Raw genomic sequence first — 20774 nt, 5'->3', positions numbered from 1 at the left:
AAATCTTGATGAATTGAAACGAGGTTCATGTATGGTGAACAAATGTTTAGGTGTGTACTTTCTTTTGAACGTCAGTTTATATAGCTGATCCATGGTTGTGGACCACACCGTGGAGGAAGTATATAGCTGATCCATGGTTGAGGGACCACACTGTGGAGGAATTATATAGCTGATCCATGGTTGAGGGACCACACTGTGGTGGAATTATATAGCTGATCCATGGTTGTGGACCACACTGTGGAGGAAGTATATAGCTGATCCATGGTTGTGGACCACACCGTGGAGGAAGTATATAGCTGATCCATGGTTGTGGACCACACTGTTGAGGAAGTATATAGCTGATCCATGGTTGTGGACCACACTGTGGAGGAAGTATATAGCTGATCCATGGTTGTGGACCACACTGTGGAGGAAGTATATAGCTGATCCATGGCTGTGGACCACACCGTGGAGAAAGTATATAGCTTATCCATGGTTGTGGACCACACTGTGGAGGAAGTATATAGCTGATCCATGGCTGTGGACCACACTGTGGAGGAAGTATATAGCTGATCCATGGTTGTGGACCACACTGTGGAGAAAGTATATAGCTTATCCATGGTTGTGGACCACACTGTGGAGGAAGTATATAGCTGATCCATGGCTGTGGACCACACTGTGGAGGAAGTATATAGCTGATCCATGGTTGTGGACCACACTGTGGAGTAGGCACATTTGTATATAGCTGATCAATGGCTGTGGACCACACTGTGGAGGAAGTATATAGCTTATCCATGGCTGTGGACCACACTGTGGAGGAAGTATATAGCTGATCCATGGCTGTGGACCACACTGTACTGTACGTATATAGCTGATCCATGGTTGAGGGACCACACTGTGGAGGAATTATATAGCTGATCCATGGCTGTGGACCACACCGTGGAGATGGCTGTGGACCACACCGTGTATATAGCTTATCCATGGTTGTGGACCACACTGTGGAGGAAGTATATAGCTGATCCATGGCTGTGGACCACACTGTGGAGGAAGTATATAGCTGATCCATGGTTGTGGACCACACTGTGGAGGAAGTATATAGCTGATCCATGGTTGTGGACCACACTGTGGAGGAAGTATATAGCTGATCCATGGTTGTGGACCACACTGTGGAGTAGGCACATTTGTATATAGCTGATCAATGGCTGTGGACCACACTGTGGAGGAAGTATATAGCTTATCCATGGTTGAGGGACCACACTGTGGAGGAAGTATATAGCTAATCCATGGTTGTGGACCACACTGTGGAGGAAGTATATAGCTGATCCATGGTTGTGGACCACACTGTGGAGGAAGTATATAGCTGATCCATGGTTGTGGACCACACTGTGGAGTAGGCACATTTGTATATAGCTGATCAATGGCTGTGGACCACACTGTGGAGGAAGTATATAGCTTATCCATGGTTGAGGGACCACACTGTGGAGGAAGTATATAGCTAATCCATGGTTGTGGACCACACTGTGGAGGAAGTATATAGCTGATCCATGGTTGTGGACCACACTGTGGAGGAAGTATATAGCTGATCCATGGTTGTGGACCACACTGTGGAGGAAGTATATAGCTGATCCATGGTTGTGGACCACACTGTGGAGTAAGTACATTTGTATATAGCTGATCCATGGTTGTGGACCACACTGTGGAGGAAGTATATAGCTGATCCATGGTTGTGGACCACACTGTGGAGGAAGTATATAGCTGATCCATGGCTGTGGACCACACTGTGGAGTACGTATATAGCTGATCCATGGTTGTGGACCACACTGTGGAGGAAGTATATAGCTGATCCATGGCTGTGGACCACACTGTGGAGAAAGTATATAGCTGATCCATGGTTGTGGACCACACTGTGGAGGAAGTATATAGCTGATCCATGGAGGACCACACTGTGGAGGAAGTATATAGCTGATCCATGGTTGTGGACCACACTGTGGAGGAAGTATGTAGCTGATCCATGGTTGTGGACCACACTGTGGAGGCAAGTATATAGCTGATCAATGGCTGTGGACCACACTGTGGAGGAAGTATATAGCTTATCCATGGTTGAGGGACCACACTGTGGAGGAAGTATATAGCTAATCCATGGTTGTGGACCACACTGTGGAGGAAGTATATAGCTGATCCATGGTTGTGGACCACACTGTGGAGGAAGTATATAGCTGATCCATGGTTGTGGACCACACTGTGGAGTAGGCACATTTGTATATAGCTGATCAATGGCTGTGGACCACACTGTGGAGGAAGTATATAGCTTATCCATGGTTGAGGGACCACACTGTGGAGGAAGTATATAGCTAATCCATGGTTGTGGACCACACTGTGGAGGAAGTATATAGCTGATCCATGGTTGTGGACCACACTGTGGAGTAAGTACATTTGTATATAGCTGATCAATGGCTGTGGACCACACTGTGGAGGAAGTATATAGCTGATCAATGGCTGTGGACCACACTGTCTACAAGATAGATAACTGATCCATGGCTGTGGACACTGTATGGTTTCTGTAACAGTCTCAACACTTGCCGTTGGGCACTTAGCCTTCACTATGTACGTACTGTACTTCAGCTTGACACAAAGTCAGGCATGAACCTTTGTTGAGAGAAGGTCAACGTCAGAACTTGATGCAAAATTGAAAAGTCAGATCGTATATTCTTGTTCTGATATCAATTCTTGTACAAAATCTAAAATAAGTTAGTAAAAACATCCCGCATAAAATAAGATAGATATAACCACTATATGCACCGCCATGTTTACATTAGTTTGTAAGTTAGTTAGTTTGTCGTTTAACGCCGCTGCAGTCTGTAAATCTAGGAGACAGAACAGACAATCCAGTGACCAACAGCATGAGCATCAATCTACGGGATACGATGATATGCATCAACCAAGTCAGCGAGCCTGACCACCCGGATCCGTTAGTCGCCTTTTAAGACAAGCATGGGTTGGTGAAGACCAATTCTAACCCGGCTCTTCACGGGTAGCCACACTCATTAGAACCTCTAACTGAAGAAACGCCTTGTGAATGGCTTCAATGAATCATGTCTGTGTCCGTGCATGCTTGATTTCACTATATCTAATGTCCTGTTTTAAAAGATTCATATTAGCCACAAAAAAAAGTGGCTCCAGGGGAAAGCTTTCTTGTAACTGTTGGATACACCAGAACAGGCATATTCTTTGTGGCACAAGAAGTTTACTGACGTAATGACCAATTGTGCTGCAAACTTAGTTTAATTGACTTTAAATCTGTCTTGGTCAGTCATGTGTATGTTTCTTTACAATGGACTCGTCAACTGATGATTCCTAAAGTAACACCAGAGAGTGACTTCTTAGTAAGGCAGTCGTCTATAACCCGGAAAGTCATCGAGCTGTTAAATTTCATTCCCTGTACATTAGAGGGAAGTTTACACATGGTGGACATATCCAGTGAAGCGGATCTGAACACAGAGATACAAAGTGTACGGCTACTTCAGCCAAAACCCGTAACGATCCGGGTAAAAATTTGTCTTCACGAACCCATGTTTGTCGTATGAGGCGACTAACTGGATCGGGTGGTCAGGCTCGCTGACTTGGTTGACACATGTCATCGTATCCTAATTGCGTAGATCGATGCTCATGCTGTTGATCACTGGATTCTCTGGTCCAGAATCGATTATTTACAGACCGCCGCCATGTAGCTGGAATATTGCTGAGTGTGGCACCTACCAACCTTTAGCCATGAGTTTCACTCCTGCAGCGCCTGGCGTTGATTTCAGTCGTGATAGGCTAAATATACTGAAACGGTATAGCCATGTGTGCCAGGGAAACCATGTTACCCCATACTACGCCCAAAAGAGGCGTCAGTCGGGTATGCAAGCAGTAACAGAAGTTTCAGAAAGATGGCCTTCGGTCCAGTTTGCTCTTTATTGTCTATTGTGGCACAGTACCTGCAGTCTGTAGGAGCAATACACAACATGCAAGTGCATGGAGAAGTATAAACTGTGTACATGATACTTGTACCTGCATGAGCTGCATAACGAGGTCTCTCATGCACCAGATAGCAGACATCTGCATTGTATGCTCCAAAGTACAAATACATACTGCACCCCACATTATTGAACCTGCAAAAGAAGAGTGTAGTAGGATATGTATGACAAAAATCATATAGGTACAACACTGAACTTGAATAATTTTACACAGGAACATTTTTTCTGCTCAAAACTCATGGCTTCAACTTACGGTTCACGACTTACGGTTCCCGTAGCAAATGGCTCCCAATTCACTTCTTACAACTTAGTCTTTTAGTAATACACGATCATCAACGTGACTTTCATCACGCTCGCCATGCTACCATGTACGTATTCCCTGATTCAGGTGTCGGGGGCATGGACGAGGAATACGAATCTGGACGGTCCTACGTCCTCAACCCCCTGAGACTGTCCTGGGGGGACGCGGCAAGTGCATGCCGGGAGATGGGGGGAGATCTGGCGGTCATTAGGAGCATGTCCACCCTGCCTACCATCCAGCTGGAAGGGTAAGTTTCTTGACACGTGCAGTTCATGTAGTGTAATATGTCTCCTCTTTCGACCTTACAGCTCTGAAGGAGAGTCTGTAGACATGCGCAGTTCATGTTGTATCATATCCCATCAAATGGAAGGGAAGGTTATGCAACATGCAAGTTGCAGTTCATATAGAAGTACGCTGACGCGTGCAGTTGGTAGTCATCCATTTTTGGTGTCGTATGATACGCCTTTGTTCACAACAAACATGATTCAAGATGGTTATATCGTTATATCCTCAGAGACTGGACATTCTGGATCGGCCTCACGAAGAACGAAGAAGGCAGGTGGCTATGGAGTAATTCTGACAAACCGATGTGGACAAACTGGCAGACAACCTACATCCAAAACTTACAGATCCCCAAGTTTGGCTGTGCTTCAGCTGTCACTATGATGCCGTATTGGTGGCAACCTAAAAACTGCAGCAGCCCGCTCCCATCGCTGTGTGAGCTGCAGGAAGGTGAGCTCCGTGTGTGTGTGTGTGTGTGTGTGTGTGTGTGTGTGTGTGTGTGTGTGTGTGTGTGTGTGTGTGTGTGTGTGTGTGTGTGTGTGTGTGTGTGTGTGTGTGTGTGTGTGGTAACGGAAGTTACACATGTTATAGCAGTATGTACTTATAGTGTGTGTGTGTGTTTGTGTGTGTGTGTGTGTGTGTTTGCGCGTGCGTATGTATGTGTATTTATTCATAGCAGTGGTTCTGACCGATGTTTTTCAAACCCCAAATCTATACTAGGCACATAAAGAAACTGTGCATACAAAAAATTAAATCTAAATTTATCAAACCTGTGTAGACACATAAGGATTTAAACTCAGAGATTAGTGACATGTATCCAACATGCATGCACGTGCCACGTTCCGTGACGTCAGTGGGTTCTTCCTTGAGACGTACAATACGTTGTTGCACGTGCATTCCGAGAAAGACAAACAGAGCACATGAATGCCACACAATACTGTCACTTTGGAAAGCTCAACCCCTGCCCTTGTGATCGTTCAAAAAATTAAACGGCTATTGAAACGCATAGCATGCCAAGGCTCACGTCTGCACAACGTCATGAGGCCTTTGGGATGGTCCGTGGGGGAATGTCTCAACGACAAGTGGCTGCATATTTCCACTGCCACCGGAACACCATTTCTGCACTGGTGAGACGCTACCAGAACACAAATGACGTCATCGATCGGCCACGTTCTGGACGTTCACGTGTAACAACGCCAAGACAGGACAGATGGATAAGGGTGACCCATCTTCGCCACAGGTTTCAGACTGCAGTGATGACTGCCCGAACCATCCTAGGACTTCGCCGTATCCACCCCAACACAGTTCGACAATGTTTACGGCATCACGGGATCAGACCACGATGTCCCGCCATACGGCCTATCCTGACACAACGTCATCGACAAGCTCGCCGAATGTGGTGCCGAAAATTCATGTCCGCAGACCCTTGTTTTGGTGGAGAAATGTTGTTTTTACAGATGAGTCCAGGTTTAACATTTCCCATAGTGATGGACGTCAACGTGCCTATAGACGCGTGGGAGAACGTTATGCACAGGCCTGTGTCTTGGAGAGGAATCGCTTTGGTGGTGGTGGTGGTTCCGTGATGATTTGGGGTGGAATAACAGCACGCCGAAGAACTCCTTTGGTGATTGTTCAGGGCAACTTAACTGATGTGGGCTACAGGGATCAGATTCTTCGACCTGTGGCAATTCCTTTTCTGCAACGTCATGGCCCTGGGTTAACATTCCAACAGGACAATGCCTGCCCTCATACGGCAAGGGTTGCTATGGATTTCTTGCAACACCACAACGTTGACTTACTGCCTTGGCCTGCAAATTCACCGGATCTCTCCCCGATAGAGCATGTTTGGGACGAGATGGATCGACGTCTACGCAGTCTTCCTCATCCGCCAGATAACGTCCTTGACCTTGCAACAGAACGTGAGAGAATCTGGCGTGACATCCCACAAGCCTTCCTTGCACATTTGATAGGCTCTATGCGTCGTCGATACACTGCTGTTCCCAATGCCGATGGTGGACATACCCTTTATTGAGCTTGTGACATGGTCGTTTGACCCCTGTACCGCTTGTGGACTCGTGACGTCATTGTGATTGACTTTTCAATTGAAATTCTCACGACTTGTTATGGTCTCATGATCCCTCCATGAAAGTTTATATGTACCTTTGACATTGTTATCGTACTAATCAACTGTGATAATATTTTGACAATGCACAGTTTCTTTATGTGGCTAGTATATATGGAACATGAAGCGTTGTCAGATATTCCTGTATGACGTGGGAATTTAGGGACCGTTCATAATTTATGGCTATGGCTGTCTGTCTGTGTGTGTGTCTGTGTGTGCGTGTGTCTGTGTGTGTGTGTGTGTGTGTGTGTGTGCGTGTGTGTGTGTGCGTGTGTGTGTGTGTGTGTGTGTGTGTGATATATGATTTTAAGGGGGGGTCACCCATTTTGTTCTGGGGAGCTAGGGGGTCATCAATTTTGTACACACGTACTAGGGGTCATCAATATTGTACATAAAATTATGTTTAAAATTATGCTTAGAAATCATGGAAAGGGGAGGGGGGTAATTGACTTTGTACATGAAATGCAAGGGGGGTCACATACTTTGTACATAAATTTTAGGGGGGTCATTCACATTGTTCATGCTCCCCCCTCCCCCCTAAAATTATGAACGGTCTCTTATGACTGCATTTATATTCAATTTATCAGGATGTTAATGTGTTGTTTCAACTGGTTTCAGGTGAGTGCACTTTCGTACGCCACAACCACTCCAGCGTCATTGCCAACAACGTGAAGATTCCTTCTGGCGTGGATCTTGAAGAGTGCAAGAGGCTCTGTGAGACCGAGACCGACTTCACCTGCCGCTCTTTTGAATACAACAGCAAGAGACACTACTGCCAAATGAGCGACGTGGACCGTCACACAAGCGGAATCAGGTTCACGGAAAGCGATGAGGAACTCGACTACTACCACCGTACATGTGATACAGGTGAGCGTCACTGTCATGTGCACTTCTGTCTTGAAGCACTGTCCGTGAGATTCAGGTAAGCGTCACTGTCATTTGTACTTCCGTCTTGAAACACTTTCTGTGAGATACAGGTAAGCGTCACTGTCATGTGCACTTCTGTCTTGAAGCACTGTCCGTGAGATACAGGTGAGCGTCACTGCCATGTGTACTTCCGTCTTGAAACACTTTCCGTGAGATACAGGTAAGCATCACTGTCATTTGTACTTCCGTCTTGAAACACTTTCTGTGAGATACAGGTAAGCGTCACTGCCATGTGTACTTCCGTCTTGAAACACTTTCCGTGAGATACAGGTAAGCGTCACTGTCATGTGCACTTCTGTCTTGAAGCACTGTCCGTGAGATTCAGGTAAGCGTCACTGTCATTTGTACTTCCGTCTTGAAACACTTTCTGTGAGATACAGGTTAGCGTCACTGCCATGTGTACTTCCGTCTTGAAACACTTTCTGTGAGATACAGGTTAGCGTCACTGTCATGTGCACTTCTGTCTTGAAGCACTGTCCGTGAGATTCAGGTAAGCGTCACTGTCATTTGTACTTCCGTCTTGAAACACTTTCTGTGAGATACAGGTTAGCGTCACTGCCATGTGTACTTCCGTCTTGAAACACTTTATGTGAGATACAGGTTAGCGTCACTGTCATGTGCACTTCTGTCTTGAAGCACTGTCCGTGAGATTCAGGTAAGCGTCACTGTCATTTGTACTTCCGTCTTGAAACACTTTCTGTGAGATACAGGTGAACATCACTGCCAGTTGAAAGCAGACTTCCTTCATTGCTGTGATCAGTAGTAAACTACATCTCACGACGTGAATGTATGCATACTTCCCGCGGTACTAAGACGTATCTTCTATGTCTCTAGGTCGTCTGAAGGCTGGATACACCGTCTCTCCCATCGGTATCATCACACAGGAGTACAAGACAACCCCAGATCCAACCACACCAGGTGATACATTGTTCGCCGTTCAAATACACGCATACTGACTTTCGTAGCTGGAAGAGTAGATAGAACTTGATAGAAGAAACTGATCACCAACCCCTACCTTACAAAGTAGGTACCTGTTCGATTGGTAAGACACAATTCCAAACCCTACCTTTCAAAGTTGGTAACAAACACAGTAGGTAACAGTCATATACATCTTTTCAAGACACACACAACCTACCTACACACTGACAGAAAGCTCAAACTTGTTTTTTTCTTCAAATTTATCGGTATTTTGTTTGAACTGGATTCGTTTTCGTTCATGATAATCTATGTACTGCTTATATAGAGATAAATTATATCTTGCAGAACCGACGTCGAGTTTGTTTTGCACACAACTGAAGTCAATTGACCCAAACACAACCGAGCCGGTCCCTGAGGAAGTTAAAGAACTTCAGTCTATGAATGTAGTGTTTAAAGCTCGCCAGACGACGCTGAAGAGAATCAGCGTCCCTGACGCCAGACCTTCAGCTACGTACGTGGGATCATCTGCCGTCATCATCTCATTCTCAATCATTGGAGCGATCGTCTTATGTGACCTCTTTACCTTGCCACGCCATTGCAGAAACGCACATGGACGCCTGAAGCAGAAGAAGAAAGAACCCATAGAGATGAAGTTCGCTGATCGGAGTCACCTGAACATCACGGACCACATGAATGGAGTAAAACTACACATGCAGCATCTTTCTAAAAACAATACAGCAACTGACAGTAAGGAAGAAAACGTTGATCCATTGACAAATGCCGAGGTTCTAAGTGAACACTCCTTCAGTAAGATTATGAACACGGACGTCGGAGAAGACGGCATCGTTCCCAATGGAACCTTACAACGCAAAACCTCATCCAGGACATATGATTGGTCGGATGAGGAGGACCCAACCGAACCACGTGATATCCTTGAAATTGAAATAGAATGCGACACTAACGATGCCAAAAGCGAGGATGTTGATCTCGATGCATCTTCAGGTAGTTCAAAGTACATTTACCGGACGTACATGAGCACGGACTTATGAAGTGCTTGGCAGCTGTGCTCACGGTGCTTGTATTCCGATGTTCAATTTGTGCCATATATTTCAGTTGCTTTGTGTGTTTATGGATATCGGTGTCATTGGGAAAACAATCCCGCAAGTTAGACAGATATACACTCTCACTACATTCCTACTGGAAGGGTTACTGCCTTGAAGACAGCAACACCAGGTGGATGGACGATCATATGGCAACTGTGAAAATAATTATTATAGCAACAAGTAAGGGGCGGCCATTGTATCACCAAGAGTGGGTATGTTAAGGATGAGAGTCGATATAAAGGAATTAAGCTGGAGGTATTTATTCAAGACAAAATATAATATTTTTGTTTCCTACATTCCCATGTTTTGTACCTGTCATGCGTAATGCTTTTGGAATTGATAAGAAATATATATCAGTTCTCTTTGCAAGCTGTTTACCCACCCACTTTGAAAACTATCTCCCCAAATAATGTTCTCGATATGTAACATCTACTCTTGTTTTACTATATTTGGGGTTGTATGTTTAATGGTTACACTATGTTTTATAATAAAATAATAAATTATTCACAGTATTGTGTTTGTCGGTATCCTTCAGATGATATGAGAAGTCAATCGTGCCCAGATATATTTTAGCACTAAGCCTTTCTTTCTTTATCGATGGCTTATATTTATTGTTGCACAAACAGCACTTTATTATGGTACACAATGTGTATCCTCCTCTATGAAACCAGGAAACACACCAGCACTGTCAGGTCCTCTGTCAGGTCGACAGCATACACTTAATGTTCACCTTCTTGTAATTGTAGATATTCTTTTCTTGTGGTATGAACTGTACGAGGTCTGTAAAGTTGGAGAGATATTAGTCATCAAAGTGCTACTCGATTGTAGTCAGCTCCAGATACAAAGCTAAACAGAAGTATTTACCTTGACAACCACTTATTGTCGACTGGAACATAACAACATATTTCGACAAAAGATGCATATTTCCGTTTGAAATAGGTGATTCTGCATAAGAAACACAAAATTGGAAAATGTGTGAGTGAGTGAGCATGGTGTTACTCCACTTCTAGCAATATTCCAGCAATATCACACCAGAAATGAGCTTCACACATTGTACCCATGTGGGGAATCGAACGCGGGTCTTCGTGACGAGAGAACGCTTTAACCACTAGGCTACCCCACCCCCAGTTGGAAAATGAACTTCAGCAACACCATGGAAGATATACGTAGAAGAAATGCATAAGGATCTTGGTAAAAGAGGTTCCTCCGGTGTACTTCACAACTGGTGAACATGGAGATACATAAGTCTTGTCCAATTGTCTGCATACATCTTATCAATGATGAAGACCAGCATTTCGTATTGTTTCCTCGGTAAATTTCAGACGAAATTTTGCTTTTATACTTGACAAATTGCCCCGACCCTCTCAAGATTCAAGTGGAACTGTACATTAGAACAAAAGCCAAATGGATCAAGGAAATAGCTTTTCTTTTTCATTTTTTTTTGACAGAATTGTTTCACTTCTGAGATTCTAAACATCAAAAACATTAACATCATTTGTTTGTAAACAAAGGGTTACACGATTGCGTGAAGCTGTTGTCACCACCAATATCGCCAGGGTCGTGGATAAATACACTACCCACATCCTTATTATATACATCGACATTCGTTGACTTGCCTGTTGTCCTGCACGCTCAGATTCCTCCATTACGTTATAGCTGAAATACAAAAGCTGATCTGTTGAGGCACAGGTATGTTCCCTTGAAGCCTGGAAGATATTCCTTGAACTTCCAGAGAGGGTAATTAGGGTTTAAACAATTAAAGCACCCAGGCAACTATTTATGTGTGTTGTTGGGAGGGCAAGTGTGTCAGAGACATACTACGTCGAGTCGGTTTTTCAAACTACGTAAATAATTTGTAAACCCGGACAGAAATGAGTTCTTCTTCGGTGTCACCTTTGGCCTAAAGACAAGCTCATTCTTCTGTTGTAATGTATTCGAATCGATACAAAATTTGCTGAATACGATATATTTACATATGATTAAACCTACTCCTTAATACAACCAAGGAAGAACTCTGTATCCCCAGGCAGTATTTGGCGGAATTAATACCATGCAGAAACGAAGAACCACAAAGGATTTGACAAGAACTTTATTGTACAGAGCGACGTTTACACGTAGATTGTTGCTAGGCTGAAGTGACTACAACCAAGTGATGAGAGGTGATGATAACTTGTGACACGTAGCAGATTAACAACACAACATTGGAAAAATCTCACATAACTCAATGAAGTCATGATCAGATTTAGACCCGTCTTCTTCCAAGGTTTGTGACGCCGGATTTCTATGACTTCCAACAGTTTTGTGTTCGTAAAGTGCTGATTGCACCTGAATTTCGACTGAATGTGATGGCTAGGGAACTCGACTTGCTGGCGGTCTGAAAGAACTTATTTACCGCCCGCTTTAGCCGTTGACGGTTAATGCTCTTTGATGTATCCGCCAGGCTGGAGGCTCCACGAGTGAGTCAGCAGTCACCATTTACTGGACGTGGTACAAAGGTGCTTGTGTCTACGTCTGGGGTAGGAGCAACACTGTCCTTCCCTATGCATCTGTGTAAAACTCATCAGTCTGCCCTGAACATCCCAAATCACTTTCAAATTTGATTTATTATATTTTACTTGACACTATATAAAGAGCACAGATTAACGTATTGCATACTGTGTTATTCACAGTTGTTATTCACAGCTTTCCTACACTATGGTGTTCTCAACTGGAGTCATTTACAGTACAAATATACTAATAAATAACAGGAACGTCCGTACCCGAATGTTATTGTGTACATTAGCTATTGTTGGACAGTCAGCCTGTGTAGCAGCTTCCAACTTGGCCTTCCTCCAAGGCTGTACTGAATGCTGAGCCCATGGATGTATAGTAATTCTATCCTTCGAACATGTCGGACATGTATGATTGCTGAGGGAAGTTTCTTGCAGTATCGAGGTACAGGAGAATGCCAGTCACGTGTCAGACAATAACCGAGCAACTGAATGATGTCATTTAAGAGTTAAACGGCCGTATGTTACATATGTGTATTTTTTAACATTGCTCAGTTTGACCAATCTGACATGTAACGTGATGCTCCAAGTGCATGACATCGGCAGATTCAGCACGACATCGGTAGATTCAGCACGACATCGGCAGATTCAGCACGACATCGGCAGGTTCAGCACGACATCGGTAGGTTCAGTACGACATCGGCAGATTCAGCACGACATCGGCAGGTTCAGCACGACATCGGCAGGTTCAGCACGACATCGGCAGGTTCAGCACGACATCGGCAGGTTCAGCACGACATCGGCAGGTTCAGCACGACATCGGTAGATTCAGCACATCGGTAGATTCAGCACGACATCGGCAGGTTCAGCACGACATCGGCAGGTTCAGCACGACATCGGCAGGTTCAGCACGACATCGGCAGGTTCAGCACGACATCGGCAGGTTCAGCACGACATCGGTAGATTCAGCACGACATCGGCAGGTTCAGCACGACATCGGTAGATTCAGCACGACATCGGCAGATTCAGCACGACATCGGTAGATTCAGATTCAGCACGACATCGGTAGATTCAGCACGACATCGGTAGATTCAGCACGACATCGGTAGATTCAGCACGACATCGGTAGATTCAGCACGACATCGGCAGGTTCAGCACGACATCGGTAGATTCAGCACGACATCGGCAGATTCAGCACGACATCGGCAGATTCAGCACGACATCGGTAGATTCAGCACGACATCGGTAGATTCAGCACGACATCGGCAGATTCAGCACGACATCGGCAGGTTCAGCACGACATCGGCAGATTCAGCACGACATCGGCAGATTCAGCACGACATCGGCAGGTTCAGCACGACATCGGTAGATTCAGCACGACATCGGCAGATTCAGCACGACATCGGCAGGTTCAGCACGACATCGGTAGATTCAGCACGACATCGGCAGGTTCAGCACGACATCGGCAGATTCAGCACGACATCGGCAGGTTCAGCACGACATCGGCAGGTTCAGCACGACATCGGTAGATTCAGCACGACATCGGCAGGTTCAGCACGACATCGGTAGATTCAGCACGACATCGGCAGGTTCAGCACGACATCGGCAGGTTCAGCACGACATCGGTAGATTCAGCACGACATCGGCAGGTTCAGCACGACATTCACACACTGACATCGGGAAGGCGATAAGGTGCACCACGTCATCATCTTCCATCCCCTGCTCTGCCTTCTTTGCATTTATTTTACGTTTCCCCTTCCCTCCTCCTCCCTCCTTCTCCCTCCTCCCTGCTTTCTTCACCTCCTTAGTCTCCATCTTTTCTCCATCCAGCTCTCTTCCCCTTCACATACAATTGGTTTACTTGAATCACTTTTCAGTAGTATGCTAAATCAATACTATCTGGTTAAGAAAGTTGAAGGAAAGGCAAGGTTTACTTTGGGGCAAGATGTACTTATAGATAAATGGATGTGTGTCTGTCACGCGGCGGCGGAAAAAGTATTAAAGTTTCATGATGTGTAATGGGTTGCCTCGTCCAATAATAATTAGGTACTTCCGACCAGTGCTAATCGGTCTGTTTCCACGCAATCACTCTGGCATAAAGATGTGTGGATATCACGTGCATTATCTATGGAGACATACCCCTACAACGTCAGACTGTAACTTGCCACGGTAGACAGTACCCTGCTAGTCTATCCACAATAGACAGTAATCAGCCAGTCTATCCTGATGCTGGAACTCCAGCTGATCATGGTTTAATGTGATTCCAGGAAGACAATACCCCTATTCTTTTACTGCCAGGAAAGCCACTCAAGCTGATGGGTTCACGGTTTATTTGTTCATGCAACATAAATGACGCTGATTGCAGTAGGTCAGAATGGTCTAAACTGTGATGACGCACGCAAGGTTTCCCATCCTGCTATGTTTGTGAATTATTTAGCCTGTTGATGTTTCCACTATGATGAAGGTTTCACAGCAACACCCTTCACAGCATGGCCATTCGTTCGTGTCCTTCATCAAAGGGTGGTTCTCTGCTGAGGTCTTCGTTAATCAGCCCAGCTGCCCTTGTTCTTCCTCAATAGACACATGTCAGTGACTCTAGCCATGCTTCTTGACTTCCCGACCAGAAACATCAGTGTTGGCTGGTCGGGGATGGTTAATACTGTATAATACAACTTTTATGAAATTGCTCTTCATGTAAGCGGATAACTGTCTGGTTTCTCATAAAAAAAAATTATTCATACATAAACCTTGTTTTCGATGTTTTTATAGCCGTTGAAAAGTTGGTAGCCGTAGACGAAGCGGAATATCGAAGATGGTTTCACGAAATCCTCATGACGGTTTCACTGGAGGTGCTATTTGTGGGCGGTGGTTGACGATATGAGTTGTACGTCTTCACCCGCAACTAGTATGCATATTTAAAATGTAAAGTTGTATATGTATAAAACGTCAATGCAAGAGAATATTGAATCTCAAATAACCTCCGACAAAGATTGCATAAACATAAAAGCCCAAATTGTAGTGAAAATTATTTCACGGGATCACTGATTGATGACGTCAGGTGAAAAAGGAGAGTCCTTCTTCTCTGGTAACATCCTTTACAAAATCAAGTGTATTAAGTAACCTCTTGTAATAATAGGAGGACGCCTCAACTTGTCCAAGTCAATTTTCATCATGTTTACATCTACTCATTAAACATTGCTAATGCATATTATTGTTCCTGTAGGGAAAGATCAATTTGTTTCACAAGTGTGGGTTCACACATAAACATGCTTCAACGTACTTAGCACCGCAGTTAATATCTATTTGTTCACATATTCATATTGAACTCCGCTAAATGTAATGTACCAAATCTCTTGTTAAACCCTCAGACCCTACAGCGTGTACCGCTGTCAATATGGAACTATAATCATCAGTGTAGCGCGGCTTCCGTACCCTTTCATTATGTGAAGGCGTTTCCTTTTAATGGACAACCTAGTCTTGGAACGAACACATGGAACAGTAGTCATAAGTATCGAACGTGTCCATGGTATTGTGTAACACACTGATCTTTTTCTTGTGATCAATTCGTTATGCATCCGACTTGAGTCAAAACAAAGTCACCGAACCTGGAACAAGTCCTTTATGTGTTGCTGCTCAGTCCTATCTCAGCAGACACACTCAACACAAGGAAACTAAAGCATTTTGGCGAGGCTAATACGAGAAATTACTGGAACACCCCTTGAGATTTACTGCCGTGTAAACATGATAGTAATTACGTGGGATGGAAAGGTGTAACACTGTACACATGTATTGACGTATCATCACTATGAGTCATCGCTTTAACTTTTGAGACAACGCAAGATTTCGTTTAATTGAACGAGTGAGTGAAATCAAAGCCTTCGTAAACAGTATTTCGGGAGAACCACAATGATCACGGACATGAATCTGAATCCAAGATAGTAGGTTTGTGTAACATCTAAGGAGACCACTGTGCGCATTCACATTCGACCCTGTTGTTAGTGCTGGGAGAATATTGGAGTAAAGAGACAGGACAGTGTTATTGATTAGTACTGGGAGAATATTGGAGTAAAGAGACAGGACAGTGTTATTGTTAGTGCTGGGAGAATATTGGAGTAAAAGAGACAGGACAGTGTTATTGTTAGTGCTGGGAGTACTGGGAGAATATTGGTTAGTGCTGGGAGAATATTGGAGTAAAGAGACAGGACAGTGTTATTGTTAGTGCTGGGAGAATATTGGAGTAAAGAGACAGGACAGTGTTATGATTAGTACTGGGAGAATATTGGAGTAAAGAGACAGGACAGTGTTATTGTTAGAGCTGGGAGAATGTTGGAGTAAAGGAAGAGGACAATGTTATGGTTAGTGCTGGGAGAATATTGGAGTAAAGAGATAGGACAGTGTTATTGTTAGTGCTGGGAGAATGCTGGAGTAAAGACACAGGACAGTGTTATTGTTAGTGCTGGGAGAATATTGGAGTAAAGAGACAGGACAGTGTTATTGTTAGTGCTGGGAGAATATTGGAGTAAAGAGACAGGACAGTGTTATTGTTAGTGCTGGGAGAATATTGGAGTAAAGAGACAGGACAGTGTTATTGTGGGTGCTGGGAGAATATTGGAGTAAAGAGACAGGACAGTGTTATATTTAGTGCTGGAAGAAGATTGGAGTAAAGAGACACGACAGTGTTATTGTTTCTGCTGGGAGAATATTGGAGTAAAGAGACAGGACAGTGTTATGGTTAGTGCTGGGAGAATATTGGAGTAAAGAGACAGGACAGTGTTATTGTTAGTGCTGGGAGAATATTGGAGTAAAGAGACAGGACAGTGTTATTGTGGGTGCTGGGAGAATATTGGAGTAAAGAGACAGGACAGTGTTATGATTAGTGCTGGAAGAATATTGGAGTAAAGAGACACGACAGTGTTATGATTAGTGCTGGGAGAATATTGGAGTAAAGAGACAGGACAGTGTTATTGTTAGTGCTGGGAGAATGTTGGAGTAAAGGAAGAGTACAATGTTATTGTTAGTGCTGGGAGAATATTGGAGTAAAGAGACAGGACAGTGTTATTGTTAGTGCTGGGAGAATGTTGGAGTAAAGAGACAGGACAATGTTAATGTTAGAGCTGGGAGAATGTTGGAGTAAAGGAAGAGGACAATGTTATGGTTAGTGCTGGGAGAATATTGGAGTAAAGAGACAGGACAGTGTTATTGTTAGTGCTGGGAGAATATTGGAGTAAAGACACAGGACAGTGTTATTGTTAGTGCTGGAGAGAATATTGGAGTAAAGAGACAGGGCAGTGTTATTGTTAGTGCTGGGAGAATATTGGAGTAAAGAGACAGGACAGTGTTATTGTTAGTGCTGGGAGAATATTGGAGTAAAGAGACAGGACAGTGTTATTGTGGGTGCTGGGAGAATATTGGAGTAAAGAGACAGGACAGTGTTATGATTAGTGCTGGAAGAAGATTGGAGTAAAGAGACACGACAGTGTTATTGTTTGTGCTGGGAGAATATTGGAGTAAAGAGACAGGACAGTGTTATGGTTAGTGCTGGGAGAATATTGGAGTAAAGAGACAGGACAGTGTTATTGTTAGTGCTGGGAGAATATTGGAGTAAAGAGACAGGACAGTGTTATTGTGGGTGCTGGGAGAATATTGGAGTAAAGAGACAGGACAGTGTTATGATTAGTGCTGGAAGAATATTGGAGTAAAGAGACAGGACAGTGTTATTGTTAGTGCTGGGAGAATGTTGGAGTAAAGGAAGAGTACAATGTTATTGTTAGTGCTGGGAGAATATTGGAGTAAAGAGACAGGACAGTGTTATGATTAGTGCTGGGAGAATGTTGGAGTAAAGAGACAGGAAAATGTTATTGTTAGTGCTGGGAGAATATTGGAGTAAAGAGACAGGACAGTGTTATTGTTTGTGCTGGGAGAATATTGGAGTAAAGAGACAGGACAGTGTTATGATTAGTGCTGGGAGAACATTGGAGTAAAGAGAGAGGACAGTGTTATGGTTAGTGCTGGGAGAATATTGGAGTAAAGAGACAGGACAGTGTTATGATTAGTGCTGGGAGAATATTGGAGTAAAGAGACAGGACAGTGTTATGATTAGTGCTGGGAGAATATTGGAGTAAAGAGACAGGACAGTGTTATTGTTAGTGCTGGGAGAAATTTGCAGTAAAGAGACAGGACAGTGTTATGGTTAGTGCTGGGAGAATGTTGGAGTAAAGAGAGAGGACAGTGTATTGTTTGCTGGGAGAATGTTGGTGTAAAGAGAGACAGGACAGTGTTATGGTTAGTGCTGGGAAAGAATGTTGGTGTAAAAGAGAAGAGGACAATCTTATTGTTAGTGCTGGGAGAATGTTGGTGTAAAGAGACAGGACAGTGTTATGGTTAGTGCTGGGAGAATGTTGGAGTAAAGAGACAGGACAGTGTTATTGTTAGTGCTGGGAAAATGTTGGAGTAAAGAGACAGGGCAGTGTTATGGTTAGTCCTGGGAGAATGTTGGAGTAAAGAGACAGGACAGTGTTATGGATAGTGCTGGGAGAATGTTGGAGTAAAGAGAGAGGACAGTGTTATGGTTAGTGCTGGGAGAATGTTGGTGTAAAGAAAGAGGACAGTGTTATGGTTAGTGCTGGAAGAATATTGGAGTAAAGAGACAGGACAGTGTTATTGTTAGTGCTGGGAGAATGTTGGAGTAAAGGAAGAGTTCAATGTTATTGTTAGTGCTGGGAGAATATTGGAGTAAAGAGACAGGACAGTGTTATTGTTAGTGCTGGGAGAATGTTGGAGTAAAGAGACAGGACAATGTTATTGTTAGTGCTGGGAGAATATTGGAGTAAAGAGACAGGACAGTGTTATTGTTTGTGCTGGGAGAATATTGGAGTAAAGAGACAGGACAGTGTTATGATTAGTGCTGGGAGAATATTGGAGTAAAGAGAGGACAGTGTTATGGTTAGTGCTGGGAGAATATTGGAGTAAAGAGACAGGACAGTGTTATGATTAGTGCTGGGAGAATATTGGAGTAAAGAGACAGGACAGTGTTATGATTAGTGCTGGGAGAATATTGGAGTAAAGAGACAGGACAGTGTTATTGTTAGTGCTGGGAGAAATTTGCAGTAAAGAGACAGGACAGTGTTATGGTTAGTGCTGGGAGAATGTTGGTGTAAAGAAAGAGGACAATCTTATTGTTAGTGCTGGGAGAATGTTGGTGTAAAGAGACAGGACAGTGTTATGGTTAGTGCTGGGAGAATGTTGGAGTAAAGAGACAGGACAGTGTTATTGTTAGTGCTGGGAGAAAATGTTGAGTAAAGAACAGAGACAGGGCAGTGTTATGGTTAGTCCTGGGAGAATGTTGGTGTAAAGAGACAGGACAGTGTTATGGATAGTGCTGGGAGAATGTTGGAGTAAAGAGAGAGGACAGTGTTATTGTTAGTGCTGGGAGAATGTTGGTGTAAAGAAAGAGGACAGTGTTATGGTTAGTGCTGGGAGAATGTTGGAGTAAAGAGAAAGGACAGTGTTATTGGTAGTGCTGGGAGAATGTTGAGTAAAGAGACAGGACAGTGTTATGGTTAGTGCTGGGAGAATGTTGGAGTAAAGAAAGAGGACAGTGTAATGGTTAGTGCTGGGCGAATGTTGGGGTAAACAGACAGTACAGTGTTATTGTTAGTGCTGGGAGAATGTTGGAGTAAAGAGACAGGACAGTGTTATGGTTAGTGCTGGAAGAATGTTGGGCTAAACAGACAATACAGTGTTATTGTTAGTACTGGGAGAATGTTTGAGTAAGGAGACGGTACAGTGTTATGGTTAGAGCTGGGAGAATGTCGGTGTGAAGAGAGAGGACAGTGTTATTGTTAGTGCTGGTTGAATGTTGGAGTAAAGAGACAGGACAGTGTTATTGTTAGTGCTGGAAGAATGTTGGGCTAAACAGACAATACAGTGTTATTGTTAGTACTGGGAGAATGTTTGAGTAAGGAGACGGTACAGTGTTATGGTTAGAGCTGGGAGAATGTCGGTGTGAAGAGAGAGGACAGTGTTATTGTTAGTGCTGGTTGAATGTTGGACTAAAGAGACAGGACAGTGTTATTGTTAGTGCTGGGAGAATCTTGGTGTAAAGAGACAGGACAGTGTTATTGTTAGTGCTGGGAGAATGTTGGAAGAGTTGGAGTATGGAACAGGACAGTGTTATTGTTAGTGCTGGGAGAATGTTGGAGTAAAGAGAGGGTACAGTGTTATGGTTAGAGCTGGGAGAATGTTGGTGTCAAGAGAGAGAGGACAGTGTTATTGTTAGTGCTGGGAGAATGTTGGAGTAAAGAGACAGGACAGTGTTATTGTTAGTGCTGGGAGAATCTTGGTGTGAAGAGAGAGGACAGTGTTATTGTTAGTGCTGGGATAATGTTGGTGTAAAGAAAGAGGACAATGTTATTGTTAGTGCTGGGAAAATGTTGGTGTAAAGAGACAGGACAGTGTTATGGTTAGTGCTGGGAGAATGTTGGTGTAAAGAGAGAGGACAGTGTTATTGTTAGTGTTGGGAGAATGTTGGAGTAAAGAGACAGGACAGTGTTATGGATAGTGCTGGGAGAATGTTGGTGTAATGAGACAGGACAGTGTTATGGTTAGTCCTGGGAGAATGTTGGTGTAAAGAAAGAG

General features: G+C 43.9%; 1 protein-coding gene across 9 annotated transcripts in view; it reads left to right on the top strand.

Annotated features, from left to right (window-relative positions):
- Positions 1 to 10157, top strand: part of LOC124278517 — a 64676-nt gene extending 54519 nt beyond the window's left edge. For 8 of the 9 annotated variants that reach the window (XM_046714225.1, XM_046714224.1, XM_046714226.1 and 5 more), the window contains 5 exons: positions 4384 to 4543; positions 4811 to 5028; positions 7319 to 7567; positions 8462 to 8545; positions 8891 to 10157. In XM_046714225.1, coding sequence (XP_046570181.1) covers positions 4384 to 4543; positions 4811 to 5028; positions 7319 to 7567; positions 8462 to 8545; positions 8891 to 9594 — 1415 coding nt within the window. In that variant the 3' untranslated portion in view covers positions 9595 to 10157. Of the gene's footprint in view, positions 1 to 1555; positions 1765 to 4383; positions 4544 to 4810; positions 5029 to 7318; positions 7568 to 8461; positions 8546 to 8890 lie in introns of those variants that run through there. The other variant, XM_046714228.1, reaches the window with a different exon arrangement.
- Positions 10158 to 20774: the final 10617 nt, after the last annotated feature.

Source organism: Haliotis rubra, unplaced genomic scaffold, assembly GCF_003918875.1.
Source record: "Haliotis rubra isolate DU_JTF1 unplaced genomic scaffold, ASM391887v1 Scf239, whole genome shotgun sequence".
Classification (NCBI taxonomy): domain Eukaryota; kingdom Metazoa; phylum Mollusca; class Gastropoda; order Lepetellida; family Haliotidae; genus Haliotis; species Haliotis rubra.
The sequence above is the reverse complement of the archived record's forward strand: the minus strand, read 5'-3'. Positions and strand labels throughout refer to the sequence as shown.